This window comes from Acanthochromis polyacanthus, chromosome 20 (assembly GCF_021347895.1).
Source record: "Acanthochromis polyacanthus isolate Apoly-LR-REF ecotype Palm Island chromosome 20, KAUST_Apoly_ChrSc, whole genome shotgun sequence".
In the NCBI taxonomy this organism is placed as follows: domain Eukaryota; kingdom Metazoa; phylum Chordata; class Actinopteri; family Pomacentridae; genus Acanthochromis; species Acanthochromis polyacanthus.
In genome coordinates this window covers 16219655-16239883 of record NC_067132.1, presented here as the reverse complement: position 1 = coordinate 16239883, position 20229 = coordinate 16219655, and the positions used below count along the sequence as shown (strand labels likewise).

The 20229-nt window shown below is 40.3% G+C and overlaps 1 protein-coding gene across 4 annotated transcripts in view; it reads left to right on the top strand.

Moving 5' to 3' along the window:
• Window positions 1–19516, top strand: part of mllt10 (MLLT10 histone lysine methyltransferase DOT1L cofactor) — a 46785-nt gene extending 27269 nt beyond the window's left edge. For 2 of the 4 annotated variants that reach the window (XM_022190000.2, XM_051940510.1), the window contains 10 exons: window positions 3550–3710; window positions 7432–7549; window positions 11709–11787; window positions 12884–13077; window positions 14147–14296; window positions 14635–14690; window positions 14951–15252; window positions 16246–16269; window positions 16544–16634; window positions 17032–19516. In XM_022190000.2, the coding sequence (XP_022045692.2) occupies window positions 3550–3710; window positions 7432–7549; window positions 11709–11787; window positions 12884–13077; window positions 14147–14296; window positions 14635–14690; window positions 14951–15252; window positions 16246–16269; window positions 16544–16634; window positions 17032–17316 (1460 nt within the window). In that variant the 3' untranslated portion in view covers window positions 17317–19516. The remainder of the gene's footprint in view (window positions 1–3549; window positions 3711–7431; window positions 7550–11708; window positions 11788–12883; window positions 13078–14146; window positions 14297–14634; window positions 14691–14950; window positions 15253–16245; window positions 16270–16543; window positions 16635–17031) is intronic. The other 2 variants (XM_051940508.1, XM_051940509.1) reach the window with 2 other exon arrangements.
• Window positions 19517–20229: the final 713 nt, after the last annotated feature.

Genomic DNA, 20229 nt, shown 5'->3' with positions numbered 1-20229 from the left:
GGTCACTGATGGGACGGACGAGCTAGTCGAGCGCAGGAGGTTTGGTTTGTGGGGGAGGAAAGATGTTGGGTGGAGATGAATTTATTCAGAACAGCAGGAGTGTGTGAGAAACCGGACAAGAAAACCAAAGACTTATGACTAGTGCATCTATTAGCTCATTTATTTGATCGTATATTTAAATGTAAGACTTTTCCTTATCCCAGGGAAATTCTTCATAATTGTTACCGGCTTGGTCTCACATCTGCAAAACAACGTGAGGGGAAACTGTGAAAATGGGGAAAATATTCCATGATCAGGATTTAATTTAAATACCAAATTAACCCTTTTATTAAAATAAAAATGCTGCAATTTCTCCTGTAATTCCTTCATAATTAAGTGTGCAGATAAAACACATTTTCCTATGTAGGTAAAATAAATATCTGCATTAGAAGACATTTTGTAGAGCTTTGTGAATAAGAATATTTTTTGCCACAACACATTTATTATTGATTTACAATTTTCATACTTTAGCTGTGTGAACACTGTGGCGGTTAAGCTTTAAAATACTTTTGGGGAAAAAGGAATTCAGTCAAAACAAAGATTGTTAAATGCTTGATGGCAACGAAAAACACACACACACTCACATATATATTTGACTGTATAATTGAAGTTGACTGAACAAATACACATAGCGTGCAGAAAACTTCCAACAATCAACATATTTGAAAATTAAAAACAGTTTCCTTTACATTAAAAAATATTGTATGTTTATGTTTTCTTACCAATAAAGCGTGCCAAATCAGTGTGCCGTATTTAAGAATATTTTCACTGGAAATTGCAGTAGCTTCAACTTGAAACTGTGTATTTTTTTCCTGTTTATTTGCTCATAATCGCTGAGACTGTTGAGTTTGGTTGTCTGACTGTGTAACTGACGTGGCTTTATCAGTGCATTGCAAACCCACTTACATTTTGTGATATACACACGCTTTGAGACAAAGACAAGCACACACACTTGCATTGACAGTCCTCAGATTGGCTCTAGATACATTTGTTATGTTTGTAGCAAAAAAATCTCATATTAACGATAGTCTCTGCTGTCCATTTTTTATAAGAAGTGAATAAACGACTGCAGTTTTTCAACAAAACAAGCAACAAGACTGCAGTATTCAGCATTGTGTTTTTACTAAAATGGAAATTTTCTTTTAAAACTAAATTTGTAGCGAGTTGCTTTAGCGGTTTAACAACAGAATATGATGCCGTGCACTTGTTTTGGGTTTTTTTTTTTAGATTGGATTTAACCTTGCCTCAACAGAAAACATAGATTTCCTCTTGAGATAATACCAGCTTGAACTAATCAAGGTGGATATTTTTTAAGCTTACAGGCGTACCGAGCAGGAAGGGAAAAGGAACAGGAAAGTTGGGTGATGGAGGCCGCTGTGCTTCAGGGGCTTAACAGTATTGATCACACAAATAGGTTATAAGTTATACAAGCTCAGCCTCGTGTGTTAGAGGTGTGTGTGTGTAGAATGGGCTTTTTTTCTGTTCTTTGTCTTGTTTGGTGGTTCTAGAAGAAATTTTAATTGCATCAAAAGTACTAAATACAATAATAATCAGAACATTTGTAGTATTTGAAAATGCTTGTGCCACATTTGACTGAAAATACTGAGATTACACCGTCAAAATAAAAGCGTCTCACTTTGAAAAACAGGCTTTTGTCGATAGAAGAATTGCACATTTTTCAATGTATTGGATTTATTTTTGAAATGTGTTAATGCAGTCATGGGAATTCTTAAACCTGTGAATGTAGTCCCGCTTTTGAGATTTGGAGCAAGAATGTTTTCATTTAACATTTAGGAGTGAAAATGTTGACAGACAAATGAGTGACAAAAATATAATATACAGAAACTTTGCAAAATAAGACCAATGAAGTATTTATTTAGAAATTCCAATAATATTTTATCTTATTTTCGGCATGCATAATCAAGTTAGAATTAACGGGAAATAGTCATGGTTGTCTAAGGAAAATAAAGTAAAATTTACAATACACACATTTCTTATGAAGCCCCAGATTCTGCATTCATAAAGTGTGACTCTATTTTTGGGGACATTTTAATTAACTCCTGTATAATTCTACATTTATTGACAATTTGAATTAAAACCAACCTGTATTTTTCCTCATGTTTCTAGCACTGTTTTTGCACCACACTTCAGTGCATAACCCATTTCTTCAGTGGCATTAGCTAAACTCTGATAAATTGTTGGTTTGGCCTCTAATCCAGCTGCTCGGAATCTCTCAGGAGCTCATGCCCCCTGAGCCTCGGCAGCCCTGCTTTGGGTATCAATTTTTCTGGTGCATATTACAAAGCGTTATAAATAGTATGTAGGCCCATGTAGTGTTCGTATCTCTCTCTCTCCCTGCCTCCCCTCCCGCCACCCCTCCCCTCCTGGCACAAAGATCTCTTGTTCCCCCAGTGAATGCGTGCTGCCCTGAGCCATTCAGGCTTTTGTGAGGCTGAGGGGCCCTCTCTCCCCCCTCCACTGCCGGGGTCAAAGGGGGGCAGGGGCAGGGCTTATCCCTGGTTAGTGGGCGAGGAAGGAGAGATGGAAAGGGAGAGAGAGCGAGCAAAGAGATAAGAGAAAGGAGCATGTGTGGGTGTGTGAAAATAGAGCAATGTGTGTGTTTGGCTGAAGTATAACTAGATTTATAATTTAGATTTTGTAGTATCCGTCATTTTTAATATTTCTAATAAAATTGCGTGTTTTGTGTAAGCCCAAGACAAAGCACGGACAATAAATGGAGAGCGAGATCATCGTGTGTTCGACTTTTATGACGAAAATTATTGCTGTGTGTTTCTGTCAGTTTTAAATTTATTCTAATTCAGTTTTTCTGATTGTAAGGAAGCTAAATTACTCTACTGCACACTCAGACAAAGCTGAATGGTTAGCCGTCCATTTCATTTGCTAGTTTTGCTAATCTCACATTAAAGTTGTAAAGGTCAATGAACGTGCAGCTTGTTTAAAATTACTCTAATGCAGCAATTTCTCTGTTCCTGTTTCTTGGGTGATCAGTATTTCTAATTCATTGTGAGGAGATATTTTCATCGCTCTAGGTACTTTTTGTTTTTTTTTTTAAATAAAATTTTTAAGATTGACAGGTTGACATCAAATTAATAAGTGCTCAAATGAAATTGAATGTGCTCTCTCACATTTTATGAAAAAAAACCAATGTCCCAAACATCAGCACTAATTAAATATTTTAGAACAGTTTCAATGTCAATGACTCATGTTAGTGGGAAAAATGAAGGACTTCCTAATATCATAAATGATGGCTGCGTTCTATTGAAGTGTGACGGGAAGGCATGACAGCGAGTCAACATGCACAACAGCACGACCCTGACATTGAAACAACTAAAGGGATTTCAGCTATAATTATTTTTATTTGCACCTCTTGTACATTTGCGGTTATTATAGTCACTGAAATAGCATGACTATCTTTTCAAAAATCATTGTATTATTTAAGTGTTGTAGAGGATAAAGGCGACGCTGGTCATGTCTGTTCTCTCTCCACAGGTGTTTTCTCTGTTGCCGATGGGTCATCGTCAGGGACAGGCGCTGTCGCCATGGGCGGAGCCAGCTCTGAGTTGTCACAGCAACAGCAGCCCACACCTTCTCTAGCCCCTCCCTCTCCATTCACAGCCACCGCGCCGCTAAACAGCACAGCCTCCACACACGTGAGTCCAAAAACTTTGACGTGCATTGAAATACACGGCCCTTAAACCCACCACGGCACACACTCCATCTCACCTTCCTTCACACACACACACACCCTCTTTTTATTCAGCACCCTCTGCATCTGTCAGTTCACCCACATCTCTGGCATCTTTGAGCTGAAGTGCAGATAAACTGTGGGAACACAAATAAGCCGAAGCGCACTAATTAAACGTCTCCTCGTACCAAATCTCTCAGCACTATTATTAATCCGCCACATGTTAATTATGTGTGAAATCTGTGTGTCCTGACCTTGTGTGGATTGTGTTTTCTCAGCAACTTCTTCTATAGCTGATGGTTCGGTGCACCTGTAGAGGGTCGTTTATTCAGAGCACAAAAAGAAGTCTTTTTTTTTGTACATTCAATTAAAACATCTCAGATTTTCCCGCCTTATTCAATTCTGCTAACCTTAGTGAGCGAGCTCTGTGTTCTAATAAGAAGTGAGGCATTTTAATTAATGACAATGTGGAGGAATCTGTAGGGGTGTAAACAGAAATGTGCCACAAATGTAAAGAGTAGGAAATCATCATTTTTGTTTTGTTTAAAAAAAAACTCATTCAGGCACCAGTATAATTAAATGCTGGGGGGAAAAAAGCCCAGATTATGTATTGTTGTAAAAGGCAGGCACTATTAGAAAAGTGAAAAAGCACGTCTGGGCCACATTGGGAAAGCGCTCAATCACTTTACATTATGTCAGGAAAGGGTCCAGAATCAAGGCTACACATTTCAATGGAAATAAAACCAGTTAAATCTGCACCTCAACAGTTATACATTTTGAATGAATCATCCAAGACCTCAATTTCTGTGCTTTTCTTGTAATAATAATAATTTTTGCTGTGGCTTAAATAGCCTTATATCCAGTTTGAATGCCTGACACGATCAGCTCAGCCTCCCTCGGTTATCAAAGCACCTATCTCCCTTAAAGAAAATAAAAACTCATCCTCGCCCTGACCCTAGTGTCCGTCCTTTCAAACCCCCCCAAAGACTGTGTTCTGTCTCTGTCCACCCATCGCCATTTTTCTCCTGCGTCCACTTACCATCTCTCTTTTGCTTTTCTTTCACACACACACACACACACACACACACACACACACACACACACACACACACACACACACACACACACACACACACTCTTTCTCTCACCCTCGACCTTCCTTCTCTCTGTCCCCATCCATTTCTCTTTTTCCCCCTCCGTTGTCCTGTGATGTAATGACATCTGACAAGCACCACAGTAGGGATGGAGAGATAGATGGTGGGAGGGAGGGGTCGCGGCGAGCCTGTGTGTGTGTGTGTGTGTGTGTGTGTGTGTGTGTGTAGGGGGTTTTGCACTCATGCCTTGAATTCGCTGGCCTGGCCTTCATCTCGCCATGCTCCTCTCCGTTCAGCACATATTATAGAGGACGGGAGGCCCAGGGACGCACAGGATATCACGCCTGTTTTCAGCATGTATAGAGTAGTTTGAGCTGTGTCGGTTTGTGTGTGTGTGTGGCAAAATAGAAACTAAGGGTGACTTAAATAGTGCTTTTTTTCTCCTTTTCAGGTTGTTTAAACCGTGTGTGTAAAGTGTGATGCATGCCTCTGGTCATCTGGAACACACACTTTGAATCAAGTCTGCAAAAATTACACAACTATAGAGGGATGCCAACAACAGGCTTCCCTCTGTGTGTGTGTGTGTGTGTGTGTGAATGACAGAGACCATTTGCTATTTTCAGTCTGCTAGCAGACTCTTGGCCTACTGTTATTGGCTATCAGCCCAGGACAGAGAAAGGGAGTGCGAGAGAGACTTTAATGAAAAATGAATGTAAATGAAAAATGAATGTTGATGGGAAAGGGGCAGGATTATGGCACTGAAAGGAGGAGGACCAGGGGGAGGAGGACGGAGAGAGTAGAAAGGAATCTGAAGTGATTTCAGAGGAGGGGGAGAAAATGGACAAAATGGGAACAGGTTTCCTCTATGAATTTAACATTTAACAGGGGTGGGAATTTGCAGGATGCTTACCACATTTACTTGCCTGTGAATTTGTAATAAGAGATTATGGCTTTCTAGCTTTTTTTTTTTCCTAGAGCATGCCCTAAATTTAAAATAACTATATCATAGCCGCTCCCAGAGCAGTAGGATAGAAGAACGGATCATCTTCAGGGCTTGAATTTATTTACTTTTGCCATAGGTGTTATTAGTGTAGTTGATTTTTCTGTTTTTCTGCTCATCACATATTTCTGTCTGTTTCTAATTCAATCTCCCTAAAGTGAACCAGGCTCCTAAACATATCGTATCAATCAGTTCAATTTAATATTATTTTTATCATAAGAAATATGACAATGAAGTAGAGAATTGCTGAACTTTACATTGACATTAATTGGCTTTCTGCAGTGTCCCACGCCTCACTTGAAGCATTTTCTTTTACTCTTCAGCAATAAAACAGTCAGCCATTTTGTTCTTTTAGATAAACTAGATTCCCCTCCTGATGCTCCACCCTCGCTATCCTCCTCTCTCCACCCCACCCTCTGGTCCTCGGTCCTTATTTGGGAAATGCTTTAATTGGATTAAACTCTATGCATCAGAAACACTTTGTCAGCATGTCAGCGTACTGTCGGGGTGCTGAGGCACTGTGAGCCCCGTGTGTATAACAGAATAATGAGCTGTGGATTCATTATATACTGTTGGTTTTTTTTGTGTGTGTGCATAAAATGATGGTGAAGTGATGTCAGTCAACACTCAGATATTATTTTTCTTTTTCCAAAAGAGCTTCACTGGCCTGAGATAGATGCTTTGTGACAGCAGAGAGTCAGAGAAGCTAAAGTCTGAGATGGGATTGTTTCTCAGCTTTAAGCTTAATTGTGTAATAACACAAGGAGATGTCAAACCTCACACAAATGTGATACAAACAACACTTCAAGCCAGTTGGCACAATAAAATACACATGAAGGAAACATTAGTGTAACAAGTGATTTAAGTATCGGTTAAAATACACAGAATTCCCGCTTATGTGAGGATGGCATCGCTTTGCTGCTTCTCAGGGTTTGCTGGCAGTTTTTCAGAGAAGTGTATTGTGCTTAAATAAATAAATAAATATATATATATATATATATATATATATAATCCTCTGAAAATACATCCACAGCAATCTAGATTAATCGTTTGAGCTATTTGTCTGGAGAAAAATATCTGCAGATTTCAACATTTTTAAATTGACACATGTCTTTATTTGCATTACATTGTTGAACTCTGGAAAATGACAAATAGCCATAATTGTGTGACATTCTGTGTACTAAACAATGAATTTATAAATCAAGTAATTAATGTAAATAATTCTCTATTTGTAATGTAATTCCTGTACTAATAATATAATGATAATAGCACTAGATTAAATCATGTCATTTAAAAGAACATTTAATTTGATTAAAGTATTTTTTAAATTTATGTTAAATAGTTCTTTTTATTACAGAGAAATGTTTCTATTATTTCATTTCTAAAGCATCCTTTAATCTTGATTCCATTCTAAAGTTCTTGTTGGGGCGTCCTGATAGCCAGTTGGTTCAGATGTAATTATTGTGTTGGGAACGTTTTTTTTCTCACTCTCTATAAACTGTTACTCGAGTGATTATAACAAAGACTGAAATCCCTGTAAAGCGTGGCTTCCTGTAGCTTATCCGTCTCGCTGTGTGTGTTTCTGTCTCCAGGTGAGCGGCCTGCCAGGGTCAGTCTTCAACCTGGCCCCCCCCCACATGTTCGGGAACCGGCTGAACCCCAACTCAACCATGGCAGCACTCATCGCTCAGTCCGAGGCCTCACCAGCAGGTACGGCAGCATACCTAATGTGGCTACGTGTGTGAGAGAGCGAGAAAGAGAGGCAGATAATGGATAGGTCACGCCCCCCTGATCGCTCAGAGAGGTCAGGGGTCAGTGATATTCTGAAGCTCCTCCCACTTAGCTCTAGTTACTCCAGACAGTGGCTCCCCTTTCTTACTCTCTGGTTCTTCATTTCTCACGTGCATCCACAATTATATCAAACTGTATATGTTCAGTACAAGGATGTGCCAAAAATATGCTGTTAAAGACGAATCTTTAAAAAGCTGTGGCCAGTCAGAGAGAAAGAGTAGTATCCTTAAGCAGAAGATGATGTGATGAGGGAAGAAAGAGGTGGTTTGTTGCCGTTTGTCCGGTGCTGAAGGGCTGATGAGGGAGTAAGAATTGGCTTTGGTAATCAAGAGAAGCCTGATGTAAGACATCTGGTTCGACAGAGAGAAGAGAAGCGAGAGGAGAGAGAATAAAGAGTGAAGAGGAGGAAGGAGTTCCTGCTGCCGGTCAGCAGTCATCAGAGCCAGATCCACTTTGACCCTCGGGTCAGTTCACTAATCAGGCTGAATGACAGCAGGCCACAAGGCTGTGTGTGTGTGTGTGTGTGTGTGTGTTCAGTGTGTGCAACAGACTGAGACTAGGCAGGTTCTGTGTGTAGACACAAGCAAGCTTTGTGTATTTCTTGAAGAAGAAGTTTGATTGCAGTGGAAACAAACAGTCACATGTTAGTGTAAACTCTTTTTTTTAACATCATTGAGAAAAATATTAGATTTCATATCAGGTTTAATTTACTGACTTAAACATTAGCGGTTTGTCGGTACTGACACGGGAAAAATTAATGTGGTAATTAATTATTTTAAATTACATTTCATGTTTTTATATCCCTGTATTTCTTTATATTTATATATTCAGTCATTTTTGAAGCACGAGTGTCTCAAATGATCTGTTCCCAGCCTTTAAGACATTAAGTTTGTCTACTTTTTTTCTATTTTAATTTCCCTGTTTAATGACCTTAATATCTGAACGAGTAATGTCATAATCAGTTTATCTGGCAGTTATTTTCTTAAATGATTATATTTTCTATAAGATCTCAGAAAACGAAGAAGTACACTTTCTCTCTTCTCAATATCGCTGTTGTTTCTGACTCAAACCAACAGCCTCAAACGACAGATATTGACTTTGCTTTGTCTATAAAGCAGTTAAAAGCAGCAGCTCCTCACATTAGTGACGCTGAAGCCAGAGATGTGTTAAGCATGCTGTCCTGAAAACTGACTAAAACGGTTAATTGATTGTTAAAATGAGTGTAGATTATCTTTTCAGTTGATCAACCTGCTAATCATTTCAGCTCCAATCAGTAATGAAAATAATCCTAAGTTCGTGGACGTTTCCTCCCCACATCATGTACAGCGTGTGTGTGCAGCTACATGAGCGTGAAGTTCTGTTTGTCGGCTAGTAAAGGGTCATGTGAGCGCAAACGAGTAAGGTGTGTGTGTGTGTGTTTGTATGCATGTAGCCTGTTTACTTTGGCAGCCGTTTCTCTTTGCTTTTGAGTGTCTGGAGGGAGGTGCCAGGACGGAAAGGGTTACGACGGGAAAAGGACTTGAAAAAGAAGGGTGCGAGGGACTAGAGTGGTGACCTGGTGGGGGTAAAAGCTGGGATTGACTGTCTTAAGTAGAGGGGAGTTTGTGCGAGTGTGTAAATGCAAAAGTGTGTGTGCATGTGTGATTCATTACTCTCACTGAGGAAAATGAAAAGAAGCGTCTGGCCAGTGGCCCAGAGGGAGGAGAGAGAGCGACTCTCACAGAAGGTAAAGGGCGAGAGAGGGAAGCACATGCAGTATGAATGAAGGCTCGTGTGTGAAAGAGATACAAAGGAAGAGAGAGCGTTTGGTAGGCTGCAGAGCCAGAAGTATTACAGTGCAACTTATCTAGGTCCAAGAGAAAACAGGAAAACTTGAAAGATAATTGCTCTGTGTTGGCCGGCCATCCTCACTTGTTTTTATCGCCCAGAAGTCTTGAAAATAATTTGGTGGATCTAAAATAACAGTCGTGTTTAAATGTGGACGAGAACAGAGCTTTTGAATATTAGTTTATACATGTGTTTTATAAAAAACCTTATTATTTGGGGTCACAAAATGATAATGATGATTTCAAAACCACCTAGGATTGTCCTTTAAATCCTGCGCAAGCCAAAATGCTTTAAAAGTCTACCTACATTAATTTAATCAGACTTATTTTGTAGAGATCGTGCCGTTTAGCTGTCAGCTGATGGGAGTCCGTTTTATTTAATCATGTTTTACAGCTGGGGTCAAAATGAATTCTGAAGGATTTCTGAAACATGTCGTTGGTTGAAAATTGTGTTTATAAGAAATTGTCATAACATTAGCGAACATCGTGAAGTATCAAGCTGATAAAGCAATTTGATGTATGATGTTTGAGCTTTCAAAGACGACTCGAGTGTCCAGTATGCTGAGCAGAACAGAAATGTTAAGAAGACGTCTTATGTCACTTTTAACTCTCGGTTAGTATCACTCCATAATGGTGCAATAAGGCTTATTTTACTGCTGGACTGCAACAGTTTCAGTCATCAAAGGCTCATATTTTTACCTAGTAGTTGTCAGATTTTATGATCAAGACACCAATGCAGGAAATATTAATCTTACTGTTTACAAGCCGCAATTATGTGATAAATTTCAGAATAAAAATTAAAATGTGTAAATGATCAGCTCGAGTTGGACTGTATTAAAATGCAGAAGATCAAGTAGAGCGGCAGGTTAAGATATTTGACACTCTTCTTATTTACCCTCTAATTCTGTAACTATTGTGCCATTTGTTTGCTTGAATAATTAATTTGGTCTATAATATGCTGATTAGTGTTTTCCCAAAGCCCAAGATGACAAATGTCTTCTGTTGACAGCTCAGATCTGACGGTTACGGTCATAGAAGAGGAAAGAAATTAGAATGTATTCAAATGTATGAGGCCAGAATTGGAGAATGTCTCATTTTTTCCCCTTATTTTCAAAATAATTGATTGATCTATTAATACAGGGGTGTCAAACATGCGGCCCGTGTGCTGAAACCAGCCCACCAGAAGGTCCAGTCCGGTTCCGCTGGACGGCTTTGTAAAGTGTAGAAATTACAGAGGAGACATTATCTATAAATTGTAGATTTTTAAAACTATAAATTTAAAATAATTTCTCAGCTATGACAAGTTGTTTTGATCTTAAAGTGAAATACTAGATTGCTCATTGTTCTTTTGTCATTTTATCTCATTTTTGTAATAGTGTTTTGTTTTTGTTTTTGTTTTTTTGTCTAACTTTTGTCGTTTTGTGTCTCACTTTGTTGTATTGTGTATTGTTTGTGTCAGTTTGTATTTTTTGCCTCGATTGAAATGTCTATTTTTTGATTGTTTCTCACTTTTAAAATTTTTTGCCTCATTTTTGTCACGTGCCCATTTTTTATAGCTTTTTTGTCTGATATTTTGTCTCTTTTTTGTTTTGTGTCATTTGTCTCATTTTGTGTCTCATTTTGTAATATTCTGTCTTGTTTTTGTTGGGGATTTTATGTCTTTTTTTTTTATCTGACTTTTGTCATTTTGAAAGTAAAATACTACATCAGTCAGCTCCAGATAGCTGTGACTGAATGTTTGGTGCCTTTGTGGACACGCTGTGATCTGTAAGTTTTAACGTGTAAATGATAAACAAAAGCATAATATTGTTGGTGTTAAATTAATTTTCCTTAAGAAATTTCAAATTGTTGATGATGTTTTGTAAAAAGATAATTCCTTAAATGTGATCATTTTAAGAATATGCTTTTTTTTTTTTTGCACTAAAACAAAGGAAACATCTGGAGTTGTGGTTATTCATACGTTATTATCCTGTGATTTTTCCTGGTCTGAATGTGGAACCTGAACTAAAATGAGTTTGACTTCCCTGTATTAATAGCTGACATGTACCTGTTTAATACATTAAGCGTCAGTATAGTATAAAATATTCACTTTCCTAATGTTCTCATGTTTTCTTCTGGAGAGATTTTGTTTAAAAAGTGACCTGTGGACGTCCAGTATTTTGACACAAGCTTGTCTTCAGCTTCGTCCGGCTCGGCGTGGACATGTTCTTAGATGTCCAATTGATTTTCTGTGTGCGTGTTTGTGTGTGCAGATCAGGAGGTGGGAGACGGCGGCGGCAGCGTCGGAGCTCAGGGCTTCTCCATAAGAGCTTCTCCCAAGACCACCCCACGGTGAACACACACACACACACACTATCCTTCACACACACACTCCCTCCCTCACCATTTACATTCCTCACTCACCCCCCTCCTTCACCCATCCCCCCTTTTTTTTCTGCTTTTCCCTCCGCTGGCCCCTCGTCTCCCCTCTCTTCCTCTCACACACACATGCACACTCGCCTCTTTCGCTCTCACCCCTACAGGCGATTCTTGCTCTCTCAGCCAACGATAACTTGTGTTTTTGAAGGTGGTAACCATCCTTCACGTTAGATTTTTTTTTCCTTTCCCCGGTCTAATCACACATGGAAGGACACTCTGGTTATTTACTGTATCGCCTCCATTTGGGGATATTTGCATGGATCGTTCAGGATGGGAACATTGATCATACATCTGCATTTTTGTTTGTTTCTGCTACTTTGTGGAATGGGTGATTTCACTTTGAAGGTTGGTTACTTTTTTTGTCGCTAATTCTGCACCCAGGCTATTTGTTGTCGTACATTTGCGATCCATATTTAATGTGACATTGGCTGACATTTATTTTTAAAAGAAAGTATTGCTGAAATTTGACTGTGACACCTTTAGGATTTTTTACTTAAGTTTACTTAGTGAATAAAATTATGTTTTTGCACTCCAATGTAATTTTGACTCCCATAAGTGTATTTACTTTTGCCAAAAGTGGAAAAATGTTGCCATTTCTGTTAGTTTTTCCACTTTTTGTCCACACAACGCACCCCTCTCTCTCTCCTCTCAGCTTTCCCTCGCCGTCCCTCATTTCCCTTCCTTCACACTCAACAGATTGTCTCAGCACACCCCAAGATTTATCGCATCAAGACAGTGCGTTTCCGTCTTTCTGTCCGTCTCTCTCTGCTGCATGTCCTCTCTCTTCCTCTCTCTCCCGGCCTTTTCCTCGCTCTCACACGCAGACAGAAAGCCTGGCCCCTTTTCATTAGAGGCCACTGTAACAACAAATTGATGTAGTTTTATAGCCAGCAGTGTCTATGTTTGTCTGACGTTTATGTTAGGTCGTTAATCTCCCTATTGACCTCTCTATCTCCTCTCTTCTATCCATGCTCTCTCTCCCTCTCTCTCTCTCTTTCCCTCCATTCAGCTCTCCCATTGGTGGCCTGCAGATCCGCTATGACTCCTCGGGGTCGTTGCCAGGGCCGGGGCTGGGGTTGCTAGGGGCGGGGGGAGGCGGCGCGGAGACGCTGCCCCCGGTGGCCACCAGCATCGAGCAGCTCCTGGAGAGGCAGTGGAACGAAGGGCAGAGCTTCCTGCTGCAGCAGGGAGCGCAGGGGGACGGTGAGAGGACACACACACACCCTGGTTATCACTTAAAATCATTCCTTTTGTGTTGTTTTGATGGACAGCTCTCTGTTCTGTCGCCAAAACAATACAAATTCAACCTCTAGACTCTGAGAAACAAGTTATTTAATCAAAAAAAAGCCAGATTTTTTTTTTTTTGAAAAGATGTAGCAGATCTTGAAGCTTAAGTTCTTGAAGTCAGACACTGATGGTAAAGTTATGCTGACAGCCAAGGCACCATGAAAAATAGTAGAAATAAAACCAGGATTTTGTGGTTCACTCACTGATAAAGTTGAATTTTTTTAGTGCATTGTAAATAAACCAAAAAAAATGTTAAAAGCATCAGAATGCAAGCAGCTACACTAGAACTAAAATTACATAGAATTTGCATTAAAATCAAGAACTTTCTTCCAAAAGAATAACACATACTAACACACACACTCTTTACACATTACTCATATTCACCTTTTTTGCCCGTTTCTGTCTCCCTATCAATTGATCCGCCGCCTCTTCGCCTCACAGCTGTTCACAGCCGCCCTCTTTGCAGTCACTTTATCTGTTACTGTTGCATCTGTCGATCTCTGTCAGTTATCTGCCAATCTGAACATCCCTGCAGGGATCAATAAAGTGAAAATGAAAAAGGGATGGCGGCCTAGTTGTTAGGAAGACCGTCCTTCAACCGCATGAATCAGGTTTAAGTTCCTGCACCTGCAAACCCTCCTCCTCCTCTTCCCTGAGTCGTCTCTGAGCGCTGCATCGAGTCTGCACAGGCAAGCTGGGGTCACTGCAGCTGAACTTGACCCCCCTGTGGAGTCTATCTGTCTAATCAGTCTCTGGGTATTTGAATGAGGTGTATGGAGGCAGAGCAGCTCAGTTTGCCTTGAGGAAGGAGTAGCTTTTCAAAAAGTCAAGACATTGGTGTTTTCCATCATCATCTAAACTGTATTTGAAACCACTTTGAGTAGGAAAATCCTGCTGTGTTGTTTTTCTTACACGTTGCTGGAGAGCAGAGCGATTACAGAAAGAGTTTACAGAATTGTTCTTCTTCTTATCTGTCTTTTTTCAGTTGTGGGGATGTTGAAGTCTCTCCACCAGCTGCAGGAGGAGAACCGGAGGCTGGAGGAGCAGATTAAAACTTTGACCATGAAGAAAGAACGACTGCAGCTTCTCAGCGCTCAGCTATCAGTGCCTTTCACCCCCTCCACAGCTTCCTCTGGTATATAAACACACACACACTGAAGAAATAACTGAAATGCACCCGAACATAAACACACACAAATCAGTACAAGAGCTGCAACAATTTACTCGATTTGTAGAAATTATTAAGCAAAAACTTTGCTAACCAATTAATCATCCGCAACTAAAAACTCCTCTGTGGTTCCAGGTTGTCAAAATGGAAAGATTTGCTGCTTCTCTGTGCATTTTATCGATTGAATCTGAAGCTCTCAGAACCTGGATGGGCATTTTTCACTTTTTCAGCAGCAGCCTCAGACTACATACATTGGCACAGACTGCGTTTAGAGGAATCTAAACCTGTGTTAAATTGTGTTGTAGATGTGAAGGGAGCCCAGCTGGGAGCCACTGATTCATCTTTACCTGTGGCAGCTCAGGTAAAGACTGATCCCCAACAGATTCAAACTCTATAGCACCTCACAGTCATGTACCACATTATAAGACAGCGCAGTAACATCCGTGTAGCACCTGAATTGGCTAAGGTTAATTAAAACAAGCATCATTTCTGATTTAATATTCCATGGTAAATTAGGCAAACCTCTGTAATGACTTCACATTTGTAATGAACAAAATGTGGGAAACAGATTATGAATGCAAGAGTTGTCACTAACGGTCTTCATCTGTGTCTGTCCCTCAGGACAGTGCGTCATGTGGCGGTCACAGCAGTAGTGGCTCCACCTCCTCTCTCTCCACGCCTCCCTCCGTCTCCCAGAGCCCACCTCAGCCCCAGGTCAACGGCGTCGCGGCCGTGGGGGCGACCCCGGCCGGGCTGGGCGGCGTGGCGGGGCTGATGGGCGCTCTGGGCGCAGGGAGCGCTCTGGGCATGGGGGGGATTGTCGGGGCGCTGAACGGTGTGATCCAGACGCCAGCAGGAACCGCCAGCCCTCACACTCACACTACAGGAGCCGCTACAGGCGTCACGTTACCCGTCAACAACAGGTACGCAGACTGCTGTCATCCTGAAATATGTTTGGTGTCCATTTTACATGAATTAAAATTAACGTTTGGATGCTGAATGCTGTTTAATGTCCGTGATGATAATACAATCATGTAGTGTCGTAATACCCACCTCAACAAATCAGTTGACTGTACTCTTTTTTTTTTTTTTTTTTTATCACCCAATTTTCATTATTTATCAAAGCAAGAAACTGTAGATAGATAGATACTTTATTAATCCCGAGGGAATTCAGTACGTTCAAAAAGTGGTAAAAATGGTTTCAGACTTGAACCACATGTTTTAGTTTCATCCGAATATACAATGAAATGTAAGCTTAAAATTTATTCTATGGGTCTCTTAAATATTCGTCATGAATAAAAATAAAAAATTGCAGTAGCCGGAATGAAAACAAAAGATTCTGCGTTCCATGGCACAACCGAGAAGCAACGACCTGCAGGCCACAGAGCAGATAGAAAAATTACAAATGAAAGTAGTGAAATATCTTTACTATGTAGCACCACCATTTTTTTCCAGCGTTGGTAATGCTTGTCCTCTTGGAAAAATTTTGATATCAGGTTTTTTTTCAATTTGTGCAAATCTTTTTCTTTTTTTTATGATTTGTGCCATTTTATTTTGTAACACTCCACAGCAGAGATTTTTGTATTCTTCCTTTCTAACGAGCTGCTTCCAAAGAGGTGAAGGACTTTATATTGGAGGGAAAAAGGATTCCACAGCGAATCAAAATATGACGGGAGCAAAATATGCCCAGAAACTGCTGGGGGTTGAAAAGGTTAAAGGCCTCCAGATGTGTTTCAGTTGCTTTACATTTTCAAGACATGCGATTTTCTGCCTTCTTTCACTTAGCCACATCTTTAAGCACTAAAAACAGCAGAATCCTTCTTGTCTGTCATCTCGATATTCCACAAGATGTTTTGAATGTGAACTTGCGTCTTCTCCTTTTTATTCCCTTTTTTTGCTTTCGTGCTGGATTCTAGCAGCTCGGCAACTAGTAAGAACAGGTGAGAAGGAATTTGGTGGCACATGGCAGCAACCTGCAGCTAAAGAACACGTTTTCTGTGTGTGAATGTTTTGTTGTTTATCAGAAAGTAAATTCAGTTTGTAGTTGTCAAACTCAAACATTTAAAATGCTTCTTTTTGTAGGATGAATTTATGATTTGTTGTGCATTTCTTTGGATTCTGTTATTCTATTCAGTGTGTAGTGTGCTCTTCATTTTTGAAAGTGTGTGTTAAACCGTCTTGTGCGTGAGTGTTTATTGCGTTTTGTGTCATCAGCGCTGCGCGACTCGGCCTGCTGTCTGAGCAGCACAGATTCCTCCTGCAGCAGCATCAGCTCCAGCAGCTGCTGTCCTCACAGCCCTCAGCGGTACGACACACACACACACACACACACACACACACACACACACACACACACACACACACACCAGCCAGCATGTGATTACTCAACATCACACACAGTTAAACACACACAAAGACACTGAGCTACAATTTTCCTTGGGACAATGGTTTAAATCACCAAGCTTATTAACTGTCTCTTTTTTTTTTCTTCGTGTCACACTTTTCTCCTCTTTTCCCCTCTCTATCCTCCCTCTTTTCTTTTTTCCCTTGCCTCTGTCCCTCATTTTCCCCTCCACTTTGCCTCCCTTCTTGTCTACAACCTCCACTTAATCCTCATTTTTTTGCCCTTCCACAATTTCCTCTTTCTCGCTCCTCTTCCTCTGTATATCTTCCTCTCCTCCCTCCCTCCCTGTCTCCCCCAGGAGCAGCAGCAGGTGTTGCTCTACCAACTGATGCAGCAGCAGCAGGACCTCCAGCAGCTGCAGTCCCTCTCCTCCTCTGCCCAGATTCCCTCCATCCCGCTCTCCTCCGCTCAGCTGCCCATCAACAACCTGCTGCCCGGCGCCCAGAGCCAGGGCCAAGGCGCCATCACCGCCAACCCCTTCCTGGCGCTGCAGCACGCACACGCCGACACGCACGGCTCCGGGGCGCAGAAGCCTCGGCTAGCCGAGAAAGCCGTGGGCGTCGCGGGGCAGGAGAAGACATGACGGCATATGCTCTTTTGTTTTTGATTTTTTTTTTTTTCCTCCCTTTTTTAAAATAAATATGCAGAGTTTTTTGGGATCAGCCTGTTGGTCAACTTTGTAGTTCAGTGATGAGAACATTGGCAGGAGAGAAATCTGTGTTCCTGGTGGATTATCCTTTCCAGCGGTGTGTGCTAAAACATTAGCGCATAGTGCGGCAAGTTATAGCCGAAGACAGAAATAGGAAGTGTTTTTAGTTGGGTTGTTTTACAGTCACAAGCTCGCTGTAGTTGACCTACCCTGGTTTATTTTTGCAACTTTTTCAAGTTGCAATCTTGAAACCACATTTTGTGTAAATTTGTGCTATTTATTTCAGTCCAACTTTAGTTTTCTAACTTTAGGTTTTAGTGCCGCTTCGGGTTCTTGTTTCGTCTTTCGTCTACTTCATGGTTTTTATTTAATGTCACTTGTTGCAGCTGAGTGTTAATTAGTGTCAGTATGTCGCACCAGAGGACATGTGATGTGTTTGTTCTCCTCTCTTAACCCGTAAATTGACCAACAGGTCCCTGAAACTTATTCTTTAATCATTTTCTTTCGATGTTTTCTTCTTTCTGCTTCTTGTACACGTTCCTTCTTCTTTTTTTTCCCTCTTGTTTCTGTCCTGGTCTCGTCTGTCTGCTGTTTCACTCTCTCAGGGCCCTCAGCTAACCAGAGTTTTGCGCTCAGCACACACACAACTACAAACACAAGAAGAACAATAGCAGCAATACGTGAATACAAAAAATACTATTCCCTACCAATAGGACTTACAGTAGCAGATGTGTGTTTGACATCTGTCTCGCTGCAGTCCCAACGGGAATATTAGGTGAGACTTGTGAAAATGTCCCACATGTTCTCGCTGCTGCCTCTCTCCCCGTGTCTCTTTCACTCCCGTTTGTGCTGATCCATTAATGTCAGTGAGCCAAGTCTCGCACGGTCACCACAGAAGCCTTGCTTTTCGACTGTCTGTTCTCCAGGCCAGATACAGGGGGCTCACTCAGGAGAGGAAAGTGTAACAAAAGAGGAGATAAAACGGCACGTTGAATGTTCACAAGGATGCATTTAATCCACAAGGCACAAAAAAAAGGAATCATGCAGTTGGTTGTCTGCGAATGGAAGTCATTACATTTCATCTTCCTGATTGAGCCCCCTGCTGCACCTACCTCTCGAGCAGGATCAGCCTATCAGGACCTAAAAGGCCGGCAGCAGCGGCCGCTTAAAAACCCACAACAGTCAGGACTGGCCAATCAAGGTCCAAACCCAAGTGCCTGAGGCCAAGGGGGGAAGGCGGGATTTTGTTTTCCTTTTAGTCCCTGTCACTCAGCCCAATTTTTCACAACGCTACTGGTAATTAAGCTGCGTTGCTAAGGCAACAGATTACAAAAACACTCTGCCTGTGAGGCTGGATGTGCCGTCTCTTTAATAAAACTAGGAAATTTTATTCTGCTGCATTCTCAAATATCAAAGCCAACTTTGGGTTGTGCTTTTTTATTTATCTGGAGTCTTTGTGTAATGGGCATAAGATGATATATTTTAAAGGCCCGCTGGTTTTGCAATTTAACATCGTTTTGTACTACTGTGTAAAGTTTTTTTTTTGTCTTGATTTTCTCTCCATACAGTCTAATCTTGCTGTAAAACCCTTTTAATGACTTCTACTCTGTGTCATGTGTTTAAAAGCTAGAAGCTACTTGATAGTTGGCTGATTGGGGAGGGGGTGTGGCTGTACATAGCTGTTTGTAGGGGGGGGACAAAGTGTGTCAGAGGGGCATTCAGTGGCACAGTTTTTACCTCGTTAAGTGTACATAGACCTTTCTCATTGGCCGTTGGTGTACATAAGTGATTGTGATTGGCCGTGCTGGTGTGAAGGAAAGCCAATGAAGCCTCAGTTTGTGTGTGTGAATCTTTAGTACCAGACAGTAAGGTTGGCAGTGACTGGACACACAAAAGTATTAATTTATTTTTATATGTGCAGGGACATTGTGTTTCTTTTTTTTTAAGTTTTGCACCATTTTCTCTATGAAAAAGTCATTTTATACTCTGGGCACCATGTTTTCATCTGTGCACACATTTGTTTGGCTCAATTTTGTACAAGTGGAAAATGATTGGGGGGTTAAAAAAATAAGATAAAAAAATCAGACATTGTATTCCAAAACACAGAAATAAAGAAACACTCTGGAGAAAATCACGAGCGCGTTCAGTGTTTGTATCGAGGAGTTTTAATCCACTTTCATAGTGACTTTGAAAACTTCTATTACAATGTGACAAGTAGTATTTCTAATTGATCTGATACTGAATATTTAATTCAATTAAGAATCTTATATTTTTAATAAAGATAAAGTGTGAATATGATTGGTTATACATGTATCTAAAATACATTTATTTGTTTATTTAACAGAGTTAACACAGAGATTAGTGTAAGAGAACTGGAAATGAGCCAAGAAATTCCTATGAAAGTTAATTTTCATCTGGCCAAGTGTTAAAAATGACTCATGTAGATGATCCATAAAAATGATACAATACAGTTCAGGCCAAATATGTTGTTATGACTAAATACTTGAATAAAAAGATATTTCTGTCTGTTTCTTCTATGTTAACCCTCTTGTTGTCCTCATATACGGGCCCAAAAAAATATTGTTCACTTTTCTGACAGAAATCTAAAAATTCTGCAAAAAAACACCCCAAATTTATGAAAATTTGCAAAATCTTCAGGAAGAAAATTCCTTAAGTTTCCCTGAAAAAAAATATATTTAAAAAATCCCTAAATTTGACAAATAAAATTTAAAAAATAAAAATTGTAAATATTTTCAAAAAATGAAAATCTTCCAAAAAATCCTAAAAGTATCTAAAGTGATTGCATGTATATCAGTAAAAGTTGTATTACTTTCTTTAAGAACATTT